The sequence below is a fragment of the Papaver somniferum genome, unplaced genomic scaffold (assembly GCF_003573695.1).
Source record: "Papaver somniferum cultivar HN1 unplaced genomic scaffold, ASM357369v1 unplaced-scaffold_83, whole genome shotgun sequence".
NCBI classification, from domain to species: Eukaryota; Viridiplantae; Streptophyta; class Magnoliopsida; order Ranunculales; family Papaveraceae; genus Papaver; species Papaver somniferum.
In genome coordinates this window covers 2,243,712-2,257,401 of record NW_020651304.1, presented here as the reverse complement: position 1 = coordinate 2,257,401, position 13,690 = coordinate 2,243,712, and the positions used below count along the sequence as shown (strand labels likewise).

Below are 13,690 nucleotides of genomic sequence, written 5' to 3'. Positions count from 1 at the left end.
AAAGCATTCAATATTCACCGTTAGATGAAAACCTGATTAGATTCAAGCTAATATCTTTCAACCGTTAGATCGAAAACCTAGCTTGTTACACACAAATAAAATGCACGATTTTAGGTTTGTGTGACCGTACCCAAACATGTACATTTGTTGGTTCAACAGTAGTTAACCAAATGGTTAGCCATATGAGCACTTTCATATCAACCATATTCTTCTTCACCATAACTAGTTCAAGCGACTCAAATGAGCTAATTAGAGAGTTGTTCAATTGTATAAATATTATATAACTATGCAAGATACAATGGAAGCAAAAACGATTTGATTCACTAGAATCGATTCATGTACCTTATAGCCACGGTTTGCAATTTGCATTCCTTAGTTAATATAAATATAAGTTCATAAATAATCGTCTTTAGATATAACCAACTCAAGTTCGCGGACTTAAGTTCCCGGAAGGAGTTCACAAACTCCAGGAAATATTCTCGGGATGAGAACCTCCGCCAGTTCGCGGACTGGGTTCGCGGACTGAGTTCGCGGACTGAGCTCACAGCTCTTGTTCCGGTTTTCCTGATCAACAAAGTACGCATGCATTGGTTCAAGGAATAAGGACTTATACATATATGTGTTGCCACGGAATGCTTATATCCAACAATGGTTATATAATCTAAACTTTCATTTCAATCATTGAAACATTCTTAGAGGACGTTATATAATTGTTATTCACAAACCATTTTTCGTCAAAGTGATTGTAACATAACATGACTTTCGTCACTAGGTAAAGATGAACTTAGCCAAAGCGAAAGCTTACCAACACATATTTCTAGAAATAGATAGGCGAGATAAACTCGGCTCGAAATAGCAAATGTGTATAATCAAAGTCTATATAGCAAAACGACTTTTGTCTCAAGATAGGAGATAGAGTAGATAGACTTTTGAGTGATAGATAAGTTCAAGTCTCCACATACCTTTTAGTAGATGAAGTTCCACCAGTTCCTTGAGTAGTTCTTCGTCTTGTATGATGATCGTCATGGAGTTCTTGAGCTCATCTACACTTTCTATCCTAGTGCGAGACTTAGCTATCGTAGACTAGAAATCAGGACTTATAGTTTTGATCACTAACATTGACAAACATGCTTGAGATAGCAACGCATGCGAGTTCGACCGAGCAGTGCTCTAACATATCTGTTCAACAAAAGAGTAATGATGCTCATCCTCAAAATAATGGGGATAGCAATAACAACAAGGGCAGCCAAGGTAACACTTTTGTGGGTGAATGGAAAGTCGCTAAACACAAGAAGGGTAAGAATTATCCTAGAATTCCTGTGGTTCCTAAATTTATAGCTAACAGGGTGGATGATGTTGGAAACTTGGAGTATATTGCTCAGTTGGTGAAAACTAAACAGTTGGAGGAGGCGTATGCAAAGTCCAAAGCTGCTTTTGAGGCTTCATTTGTTGAATTGGTGAGAACTAAACAAGTACAAGTTTCAAATTCAGTATTAGTTCATAGTGACAAAATGGGTGAAACTGGTTCACTAAAAACTAAGTCAGGTATGGATGGAATTAAGATTCCTAACCCTGATAGGACTTTAGCTTCTCATTCGACTCCTCTTTGTGACGAATTACTGGATGGAGAATATTTTCTGAAAAATAAAAAACTTGATGCTCTCAATGCAATCCTGGTGGTGACTGATATTTTAGTTTCTTCCGAAAGCTCAGCTGATGCTAAGTTTAGGGTTGAACAAGAACTAAAGAGAGCAAGGATGGTTTCTTTACTCCATCAGTTTAACTCTACAGCTGGAAGGGATTCTCCTTATCAGACTCGGAAATAGATGAATCCATATTAAGAAAACGTGTTTTAAAAGGTAATTCACCAAGGTTGAATACTGGTGTTTCGTCACAGCTGGTTACTAACTCCTCCAAATATAGTTTATAATGCGGGTTATGTTTTGGAATATCAATGGGATTGCACGGGATGATTCCAGGTGCAAAATGAAGGAGTTGCTTAAATATTCCAAAGCTGATGTTTTTTTTGTCTTGCCGAACCTAAGGTACATTGTATTATTAATTCCTTGCAAAGATTATATGTTGAGGGTTATAAAAAGGAAGTTATTCATAATTCAATTGGTTAGTCTAAAGGAAAGATATGGATTTTTTGGTCCTTTGATATGACTACGCTTGTAGTTGTTAATTCTAGTGGACAATCTATTACTATTGAAACGGAGGATGTTTTGATATGCTTTATTCATGCTAGTTGTTTTCGAGTAACGCGAAGAAGGTTATGGCAGTAGCTTTCTTCAGTTGATAATAATACAACCTGGTTAGTCATGGGAGATTTTAATTGTGTTTTACGGAATGAGGAAAAAAAAAGGAGGCAAACAACCACTTACTTCAGCCATTAATGATTTTAGTGATTGGATGGACGACAACGATCTTTTTGAAGATGATTCTTCGGGTTGTAAGTACACTTGGGTTAATGGTCAATATGGTGTTAGAAGAATTCTTTGCAAGTTGGATCTTGCTGTGATTGATGAGGCATGACTTTCCATGTTTGAGAATTGGCGGTTTAAAGATCTTCCTCGTGAAGTTTCTGACCATTCTACTATTATTGGTTTTCCTTTTGTTAATTTTATGCCTAAGCGAGCTCCTTTTAGAGTTCAGAAGATGTGGTTTACACATTCTAATTTCTTGCTCATGGTTATGGAGAGTTGGAATGCTCCTTTCTCTGACTCTTCTGCTTTTATTTTTCCCTACAAGCTCAAGAGGTTAAAAGATGCCATGAATGAATGGGATTTACGGGCTTTTGGTAATGTTTATGCTAGACTCAAACATGCTAAATTGAGTATGGAGGTTGCTCTTCGTATTTCGGATGAGGATCCAAAAGATATAACTAAGCTGAATTCTTCCAAGGAAGCTTCTATTATTCTTCAGGAAATTCGAATGCAACAATCTATTATGTTGAAGCAGAAATCCAAAAATGATTGGCTTACGGAGGGTGCTAGTAATACTTCTTTTTTTCATGCCAATATTCGAACTGACAGAAGCAGTAATATGATTTCGGAATTGGTGGATGATATTGGGAATGTTCTCTCTAATTGTGACCAGATTAGGGATTAGTGGGCCTCTTTTTTGAATCTAAATTCAATGGGGATGAACAAGCTATTGATGAGCAACCATTTCATTATGTGCATGACAGTATTTCTATAGAGGAAAGTCAGGGAATGGATGCAATTCCTACTTTTGATAAAATAAAGGTTGTTGTTTTTGATCTGGGAACTGACAACGCTACGGGACCCGATGGGTTCTCTGTATGTTTCTACAGGCATTGTTGGGCCGTTATTCAACAAGACCTTTACAATGCAATTACCTATTGATGAGAGCACCGAATGGTACATAATGGTGTTAACTCAAGTCTGCTGATTTTATTGACCGAGGTAAGGGGAGCAAACACTCTTCGTAATTTTCGACCCATCGATCTTAATAATTTTTTCTTTAAAATATTTACTAAGATTCTATCTACTAGACTGGGTAGTGTCCTTGATAAGATTGATTCGGAAGAAGAAGTTTTGTTTATGAAAGGAAGGAACATTCATGAAAACATCATTATGGCGTCGAAGATGGTAAATGATTTGAAACCTAAGCGCAAAGATGGTAATGTAGGTCTCAAGATGGATATTTTTCTCAAGATTTTGACACGGTTAGCTGGTGTTTGTTTAGAGGGTTTTCGAAGGTTTGATTTTTCCCAAAGATGGTGTTCTTGGATTTACACGATTCTTAGTTTGGCTCGTATTTCTATTCTTCTTAATGGTTGTCCAGAGGGTTTCTTCAAGATTAATAGAGGCTTAAGGCAAGGTGATCCTTTGTCTCCTCTTATTTTTGTTTTGATTAAATACGTTCTTAGTAAAAATCTCACGAAACTCTTTCTTGAGAAGAAAATGACAACAATGCTTTAGAGAAAAGGTATTTTTCCCACTCATCTTTTTTTTTTGATGATGACATTATGATTTTTTGCAAAGGCAACATGAAGAGTTTGGATAATATTCTAGCTTTTCCTGGAAAATATCAATCTTCCTCGGGTCAAACAGTTTGTCGACAAACGAGTAAGGTCTATTATGGTGGTGGCTCTTTGAGTCGTTGTAGGACTATCACGAATTTATTAGGCATGGAGGTTTCTACTTTCCCGGACAGGTATTTGGGTGTTCAGATTATGCCTGGAGCTATTAAATATCGTCACATTAGCAATGTGATTGATAAAATCAAGAAGCAAATTTCCGTCCTTCTTGGTGTTGTTCTTATTAATTTTGTAATTGATAGTTATGCCATTCACAATATGGTTGTTTACAAGTGGCCAAGAAAGTTTATTCTTCAATGTGAAAGGGTTATACGCAATTTTATTTGGTCTGGGGACTCTGAAGTTGCACGGAAACTTGTTATCGGTTATGACAAAGTTTGCTACCCTGTAAAGGAAGGTGGGTTGGGAATTACAAGTATGACAATAAAAAAAATAGGGTTCTTCTCGTGAAATTCTAGTGGAGTAGTCGCTCTTCTAATAAGAAATGGGATCGTTTCTTATGGGAAAAATATACTACTCGGACTGGTAGAATAAAGCAATATGGAGTGAAATCTTCGATTATTCCAGGTATTAGGATGGCTCATACTATTTTGGACACAAATACCAAAGTCCTTCTTCGTGATGGGAGGTCAATATCTCTTTATTTTGATGCTTGGTATGCTAATGAAAGTATAGCAGACACCCTAGGTGTTTTGGGGTAAAAACTGATTCTGCTGTTTTTGGTAAATTTGGGTTTGTTGATGAGAAACGAATTAAAACCCTAAACAAATGTACTGCACAGGAGTAATTTTAGATTCGAGAGATCAATCTGTAAGACTCTGTCTTAAACTAAGAAATGGCTGTTCCAGTTTCAATTCGGTCACAAAGTGAAGGAGAAGGGTTGATCTTAGGGAGGGTAGCGAAGAAAGTGTTTGAGATCAGAATGTTGGATTACGAAGGTGTGGTTGTTTTATGACTTGTATCAGAATGTGGAACTATCTTGCAGTACGTAAGTTATCAGTTCTTGGTATTTTCTGGATATTTCTGTTGATCACACCTTGTGTTTGAAAATAGGTTGGAAAACCTATTTATACAAGTCATTGAGCGCACCCCTGATCTCGTAGGAAGTGGAGGAAGTTAAGTAGTGGAGAAGTGGGGTTGTGCAAAAGGTAGTGACCACCACGTTTACATTTTTGAAGGAAGACCGGTCATCCTTTCACCCAGTACTCTCTCCGTTAATTGTCCGTCCTTTCATGACACTTTCTCGTAATGCGCGCGTTGCACGCTGCACGCAGTAAACCGCCAGACCAATACCCCAGTGAGCATACCCCAATTTGTGACGTGTTTGATATCTCGAGTAAATGGGTCAAGTCATGAGACCCGCCGCTAAAAGCTGCACATAATGATTTTAGGTCAAATAACAAAATTATTTGTGGAATCAATATTTATAAAACATCTTTATAATTGATGTATATAAAACATCGCTTTTAAACAAGCAACTGAAAATGATCGATGTGCAGGAAACATCGTTGTTTTAGAGCTCGTTCAAATTAGTCGCGAATTGAACGTCTTAAAAAGTAGCGTGACCGGCCACCTTTGGGCGATCGTTTGAGAACCCTATGTGTGAGCTACCACTTGGTCGATCGCTCCCTATGGAGCAGGGGTGTCCAGTGATCACAGTGTTACCCCGTTGGCCTCCTGAAAATAAATCTAGACCATCCGATTAGGATAGCGAAGTTGGATGGACGAGATGACTTGCGGCATTTGCATACTGCCGTTGATGCAATTTAGGGTTTTAGAAGCCGTGCGGCTAACCCTATTTTGGGTAATCGATTCGAGGCACTGGTCATTGGTTTGAATAGGCTGATCAGTCAGGTGTAAAGGAATCCTTCCGGTGAGCATGCTGACGTCTTTTGGGCCGCTTGTAACTGGATCTAAGACATTCAATTTGGCTGTCGAAGATGGATGGTTTTGATCGATTTGCGACAGTAGAATGCTGCCGCAACACAATTTAGGAATAGTACGTTCGCCCTAGTTTAGGCAAACGATTTGATGCGCTCTTGGCTCGCCATGAGCAAGTCGATCGACCAGGGATGGAGTTGGGTCGCCGACGATCACGTTGATGCCCCTTTGATTATCCAAAACACGATCTAAGCCGTCCAACTTGGCTGGCTAAGTTGGACGGATGTGATGATTTTTAAGACCGCTATGGGCGGTCTAGATCGTTTGAGCTTTTCTTTCGCGGAGCGATCACCCTGGGTTTGGCTAACGATCAGGGGTGCCGTGAGCGAACTGAAGGGATCCGATCGGCTGGGATGCTAGTGGGCCCGCCGGTGGTCATCATGGTGATTGCCTAGTTCCACCAGGAGTAGTATAGGCTTGTCGAATTGTCTGGACAAATCGTGTGTCCGTGATTGCTCTTAAAGACTGACATGGACAGTTTAGGTTTTCCGTTGGGGAATTTAAGCACATCAATTGTGCTAAATATCAATTAAAAAGTGCATTGACACGGAAATCTCTTTATCAGAGAGTGTAGCATACGTGACTGTTTTCATGCAGGTGTCAATACTGACACTTCGGGAGATTCATGCTACTCCGCTGCGAGTGAACATTAACCGTCATGTCATTCCAATATTGAGAGTTCGGCTGGGAACATAGCATAGGAAAATACTAGGCAGGTCATGCATTAGTAAGTAATGTAGTAGGTTAAAATTTACAGAATATCTGAGATTGTTGCTTCATGCACCATTCTGGATAAATTTCATAAATATGTTGAATTATTCAATACATATGTAAGTAAAGAGGTCTTGACACTCATTACTTTTTGAATGGCTCAATCTCTTTGCAGAATGACGGCGCATTAAATACAGGGTTTTACAATTTTAGCCCTGAACTAAAAACCACCATCAACATTAAGTCCCACGCTTAGCACGTAACAGTGATATTGTTGCGGGGTAGGAACTAGATGGTGACAATCAAGGAAATTCACGAGAAAAGTTCGGCGTACATTACCAGGATAGAGGCGAGCTCTCCCCTTGAGCAGAATACGTTTTCTTTTAGTATACGTCAGTTGTCATCAGGTAGATAAGTATCTGTTCGATCGTTATCCCGCATCTGAAGGCTTTATACACGACAAGTAGAGATTCCTTTTCCTCCCGGGACCTTGCTGATTTGCAGAATATAAAGTAAGCGTTCGAACCGATCATCATAGAGTTGCATTCTTCTTTGTTCCAAGTATTGCTCCATATTTCTCATGTGATTTGATTTTTGATTGATGATTTATTTTTTTGTACGGCGGTCGTTGATATGATCATAATGGCCCCTTGCAGTATAGCATGGGAACCGCTAGTGATGATTATTCTTCTGCTTCGCCAGAGAAAAGCTTTGAAGTCGACAAGCCCAGGGCCAGCGTATTCGAGGAGGTGATGGCCAAAATAGATCCTCAATTCCGCGAGGCTGGTCGTGCTATACAGGGTATGCCTCTTGTGCATATACCCATCGTTCGAGAGCGTTCTCAAGCCTTTTTGGCTTCAGTCAGCATGGAGGACAAATGGAGGCACGACGAAGCGTCTTGGCCGATGGGTGCGAGAGCTGAAAGGTTTGAAGCTCAGCTAAAGAGGCGAACGATCGAGCATAAGCGGCCTCCCAACGAAAATAAGCATGATTACTCGATCCAAAATGACATCATAATCCTCGACTCTGATATGGACGAACCCGAACATCCAAAGGTTGTTAGCACAATTTCCGAGGAGGGTGCTGAAGCGACTTCCGGGGAGAATGTTGAAGCAATTCCTGAAAGGGATGTGGGTGCAGCTTCCGAAAGGGAAATTGTGGCGGCTTCTGGAGAGGATGTGTTGGAGGTTCCTGAAGAGGATGTGGTGGAGGTTCCTGGGGAGGATATGGTGGCAGTTCGCGAAAGAGATGTTGAAGTAGCGTCCAAAAGGCAGGTCGAGGCCGCTTCCAGAGAGAACGTGGTAGCGGCTTGTGACGAATGTGTTGAAGCAGCTTCCAGTGACGGCTCCGGTGAATGCGTTGTTTATCTCTCTAATGACTAGATTTCCCCTTTGTTACTTTTTTTTTCGTAGATGAGCACTTCTTCATAGTTTGTAGACGTTTTCTTCTTATACTCAGTGGTGGCTGAGCCTAGGCTTTATTTAAATGATGATTCTTTTATTCGTGTTATCTTGAGACTCTAGTTGTGGCGCTCTCCAGTAGGGTTACAATAGAATCTCCTCATTCCATCGAGTCGTGCAGTCGAAGGGAATGCGAGACATATAAGTGGTGATGCGTTTTTGTTAGAGCATAGCTCGTTTGAACCCACCAAGCGTTGGTATGTCAAGTTTGGTTGTCATATTTGGAATCAAAACTCATTTTAAGAGTCGCTTGATTATGTACTAGAGTCAACTTCGTATAGTTTAGCTTGAAAGTATTAGGATATGAGACATTACAAGTATTGCGAAGACTTGAAGAATTGAAGAAGTAAGAAGCTACAACGACAGCATCATCCTTCCACTTGAGGTTAGTGATATTTGAATTGAACTGTTTCATTCCCTAACGTACCTTTCAAGTCGTGCATATTGAAAACAAAATTGCGAAGCATGAACACTCTAGATAGACATAGTATTAAGGAATACAATACGAGGTTTATTGCTTAACCATTAAACTTTGCAGATAAGACATCAACATAATCGTTTAAATGCTATTGTGATTATGTATCAGTATGAGGTGAGGATTTCATCCTAGGAAACAATGTTTTACATGTGTTTTAAGGAAGTAAGTTCATAAACTTGTTTATGAATCGAAAAGGAAATCGCCAGGCGTTATCGGTATTGTTATTCATTGCATATCTTGTGAACAACCAATATGTGTGATTTAGTATAACCGCTCCTGACTTGTTTGTGTTCCTGGTAAAACTATTCACAAAGGCTCGACTTATGTATTGGTATGACTTTTATCAGTGAAACCGATCTTAAGTAATCACCTGAGATGGTATGATCGAGTTTGTGATTTGTGTATGATCGAATTTGGGTAAAGGGGAAACGATCCTAGTAAGAGGTGAAACACATCACAAAGGGGAATCGATCCTTGTATAAGGTGCAGCAAGTTTGTAGCAGAAAGGGGAACCGATCCTATGGAAATGTGCAACACATATAAGTTAGATACCATTTATATGTGGGGAACCGATCCTAGTACCTAGTCAACCGAATTTTGGAAATCTAGTGTGACTATGCACAGTACTCACATGGAGGTAGAACCGAAACTTGTTTTGGTAGAACCGTTAAACCCATGATTTGTGATTGAGTGTTCTTGATCAACCATATAGTTCTTGAAAGTCAGATGAACCAATTCTAAACTTGTTTGGAAGTGTGGAAAATCGGTTTCAAGGTTGTAAGTATGAAAGAGGACTTATAAAGTAAGGATGTCGACACACTTTGAACACATGCAATAATGTTTATCTTTAATTTGTTCAAAGTTATTCCTTAATAACTAAAGGAAGAAAATCCCAGGATCGAAACATAAATAAGTTAAGAATCTTTTAATTAAGGTCTTAATTTTATTTTAGGAAAATAAGAATTAGTAATGTGCATTTACTAGTTAAAGATTTTCCAAAGAGATTTTCGGTCATTAATTTGGACAGAACATTTCCAGGAATTATGGAAACCGAATTTATGCTTTATTGAATATCTTGAGAATATTTTCGGTTTTGGAAATTCCTTGGTGTCCAAAATTCCTTGTCTATAAATACTTGAAGTTTGCATTTCTAGCAAACTAATCCTCCGTGACAACAAACTTCCTCGGCTGTGTTGTTACTGGTGTAGCCGCCTATTCGGAGAGGAGAGTAACCTAATTAGGCGAAATCTCTTACGGCCGCTCAATTTAAAGTCTTCTTTGGGATTGAGAATCTCTATTAGTACCGTTGGTGGGAAACTAGATAATTGCGGTTTATCTTGTGTTTCTGATTGGTTTGATTGACTAACGGTGGTTGAACTTTGATTGCACCTAGTTTGTTTATGCTTGAGAATCTTCTCTTCTGATATAAGATTCACTCAAACTAGATCAAAGTTTCGACAGGGATCTTTAGACTGTTGTTAGTGCTAAAGAAGATCTTGTGGTAATCCATTGTTAACAGACTCCGTTATGTGCGTGATTGATCACAAGAGATTCAAGTTGTTGTGTGCAGGTGTTTATTGAAGATCTAAGAAGATTTGAAGACAAAGAAGATATTGAAGATTTCTGATTTAGGGTTCATAATCTTTGGCGTGCACAATACTTGTTTCGTTATAAGAGGATCCAACTATAATCAGTCTATCCTTGTGGTAGATTGGATTGATTAGTTGTGTAGATCGGCATCAATACAATTCTTTGTGATTAAAGGTATTGATTGCAAAATCTTAACAATTACCTTTGGTAGTTGAAAATAAGATAGATCTAAGAACCTGACAAAGGAGTTTATTTGAGATAATCAGAAGAGCCTTTGTCGAACTCACATCATTTGGTTGAAGAGAGTTGATACCAAACAGATTTGTTGTTCCTTTACTGTTTGGAATACGAAGCAAAGGAATTGTTCCAATTATGTGACTTATTCATAGGTCGGAGGCATGAGAATACAGATGGAACTAGGTGAACTATATAGGTTTAGTTGCTTGGTCTCAACTATACGAAGTTGGTGTAGTTCTATGTAGCTGCTTAATCCTGAGAGTACTCAATTCTGGAAAGGTCCCGGGGTTTTTCTTCATTTGCGGTTTCCTCGTTAACAAAACTTTGCTGTGTCATTTACTTTATATTTCCGCATTATACTTGTTTTATTATAATTAAAGTAACTTACACAAACATTAATTCCTATTTACTTGATAAGCAATCCTATTTTGTTTGGTTAAGTCTGAACCTTTTTATCAAGTAAAAATACTTCGTTGTTGTATTGTATCGATCGCGTATCCACAGACGATCACACGAAGTGTGAACCGATTAGTTGCATTGTCTTGACTCAGTCCATAGATAATCACTTTCGGAGAAAGGACTTATAGGTAGGAAAAGTTTTAGCTTGAGGTATATTTGGGTACCCTCGCCTTTTCAGTTTTTATGTGCCTGGGCGTCGCCTCCATGATAATTGTATATAACCCTAATAATGATAGCTCGAAGTAGGGGATGTGATGATGGAAATTAAGGATTGACCACGAACCTTCCCACCTTCAATTTGATAGCGTGTTGCAATCCGTGATGTGGCAATCGAGGGACCGCTTCATCGTTGAAGTAGGATGCACTTCAGGGTGTAAAAAGGGGCTTTCCCTAAAAATCACAGTCGTTTGACGATTCCCTTCTCCTTTTCTTTCTTCACGTATTCTCCTATTCGGTGAAAGATATAAGATGTTTCATTCATGGTTTTAGTTTTTCTGGTTTGAATCAATGGGTAATGAGATAATGATTTTGTGAGTTGTTTGAGTTTACTCGGGACTTTTCCTTAAGATGATTCAGGAAAATCTTATTTTAAAAGAAATGATGCTTTGATTAACTGATAAATTGAAATTCTAGTCATGAATGCAAGTAGTGCAATCACTTTGGAGGAATTACAAATAGTGCATGAAAAGGGAAATTGCTGAATGAAACACTAAAAGGAATTTTGGAGGCAAGGGTTGCACGACATCTTAGGTGTTGAAGGGTTTGAGCCATTGAGCATGTATTACTACGCCTTCTATCTTGTCAGTATTGATTGTAGTAACCTCCCAAAATGACTTCTTCCACTAGGTACGGCTCGTTTTCCCTTTCTGTGGAATCAGATGGAGCAGGCTGAGCAACAATTCTTGTTACCATATCTCCAACTTGAAATGGGTTTGGGCGTTGTGGCATTATTTTCCTAGATTCCTCATCTTTAACTGTGACAGCTTCTAGACTCTTGATAAAATATTTGAAAGGACCAGCATCCCAATCGCATCTCCTAGTGACGGATGGGTTGATGATCGAATCGAGTCCCCAAGCTTTGGGGGAAAGAGGGGTGACTGGTTGCAAAAAGGGTTGTTCAATAAGACTTACTTGTGTACGGAATCTGCGAATGAATGCTGATACACTCTCCTCAGGCAGTTCTGTCACATTCGCGAGTTGTTGATATGGCAATAAATAGTCTTCAGGATTAGACGGCTTGTTGGAGACCCTTTCACGTATAGACACTAGCAAAGGACATACTCCTAACTTCATCTTGTTCTCGTGTATCCATGAGCGCCCCAGGACCATATCATAATTTGGGTACTCTTTAACCACATGAAATTTGGCGTGTGTTAGAGCATCTCCCACCTTGATTTCGAGATTGATTTACCCGTAAGTGTCTCTGGACTCTCCTTCTGAATTATTGATTATGATTGGACAGTGAACAACTTCCTTCTTTGAAATCTTTGCAGCTCTCAGAGTCTTGACGGTGACAATATTGAAATCAGAGGCCGTGTCAATCAGTGTGCTGTCAAACTCGACGTCCTTCAAGTGAGCGGTGGTTAGGAGTCCCAAGTTGCATCCAGCGATCGTGTTTTCCAGGAAAGGTTGGGGTTTGGGCGCGGCTTCCTTGACTGGAAACAGACGCTTGCCTGATACAATACGATTGAGGGATTCAAATATGTCTTGACGTTGCACCTTGGAGAAATACATAATTTCACATAAATTCTCAATCATAGACTGTACGATTTTGTGGACGGAGTCCCCAGAAATCATGCAGCTCCTGACATGAAGGGGATCTCTGTGAACACCTTCATTTCCTAATTGGAGTTCTCTTGCATCCACCTTTACTTTGAAAATGTGCTTTAACTTGTTGCAGTCACTGGTTGGGTGATTGACGGACCTATGGTAATGACAATATTTGGGATTTTCCATTTCTTCCTCAGTTGGTGGACGCCTGAGAGGAGGTAGCTTAATGGCGTCATCTTGAATCCATGCTTCCAGGAGTTCAATGATTTCATCCATTGGAAATGGGAAGTTTGGAGAGGTATCTCCAGTTTCTTGTTGTTGCACATGGGTCTTAGCCAGGACTTTCTGGGATGGAGTTGTCTGCGCTGCTGCTGCACGTTTGGGTTGTTGTTCTGCTGCCGGAGATTTCCTCTTCCCTCATTCACCTACTACGCTTACAGAAGGACCGGTGTTATATTGCTTGTTTATGAGGCGCATGTTTCCTCGAGTTTCACGTGCATCTTAACCCCTGGCCGGTCTGGTTCTTTCTAACAGCGTTGGTACGGTTGTATTCGGCCGCTTAGCAACTTCATGGAGTTTAGAGAACGTCTGGAAACGCAGGTTTTCCAGTAAAGCACGATAGATGGGAACCATACCGTTAATGCATGATTCTACCACTGTTGTTCGGTCACATTTGGTCGTGAAAATCCAATGCTTGAATTCTGAATCTCTTGACATAATCGTTTGGATGCTCATTGTTTCGTTGAAACATTCTTCCTAAGTCTGAGGAAGTGATTTGCTCAGAAACGAAGAAATATTTCTTGTAGAAAGCGATGACCATCTCACACCAGTTGGATATCTTTGGTGCGATCTTGTTGTACCAAGTATACGCTCTTTCGGTAAGTGACTTTGAAAATTCTTTCAGGCGGAGGACATGATTGTATTCGTGTTCCCCCAAGGATTCCAGAAAATGAGAGATGTATTCACGAGCGTTACCAG

At 39.6% G+C, this 13,690-nt stretch overlaps 2 protein-coding genes across 2 annotated transcripts; both read left to right on the top strand.

Moving 5' to 3' along the window:
• The first annotated feature begins 2,349 nt into the window (after positions 1-2,349).
• Positions 2,350-3,111, top strand: LOC113345756. The gene is made up of 2 exons (XM_026589430.1): positions 2,350-2,529; positions 2,635-3,111. The coding sequence occupies exons 1-2, from the start codon at positions 2,350-2,352 to the stop codon at positions 3,109-3,111; spliced, it is 657 nt and encodes a 218-aa protein (XP_026445215.1).
• Positions 3,112-3,599: 488 nt separating this feature from the next.
• LOC113345754 lies at positions 3,600-4,767 on the top strand. Its single transcript, XM_026589429.1, has 3 exons — positions 3,600-3,846; positions 4,011-4,481; positions 4,634-4,767. Exons 1-3 carry the CDS (start codon positions 3,600-3,602, stop codon positions 4,765-4,767), a joined length of 852 nt encoding a protein of 283 aa, XP_026445214.1.
• Positions 4,768-13,690: the final 8,923 nt, after the last annotated feature.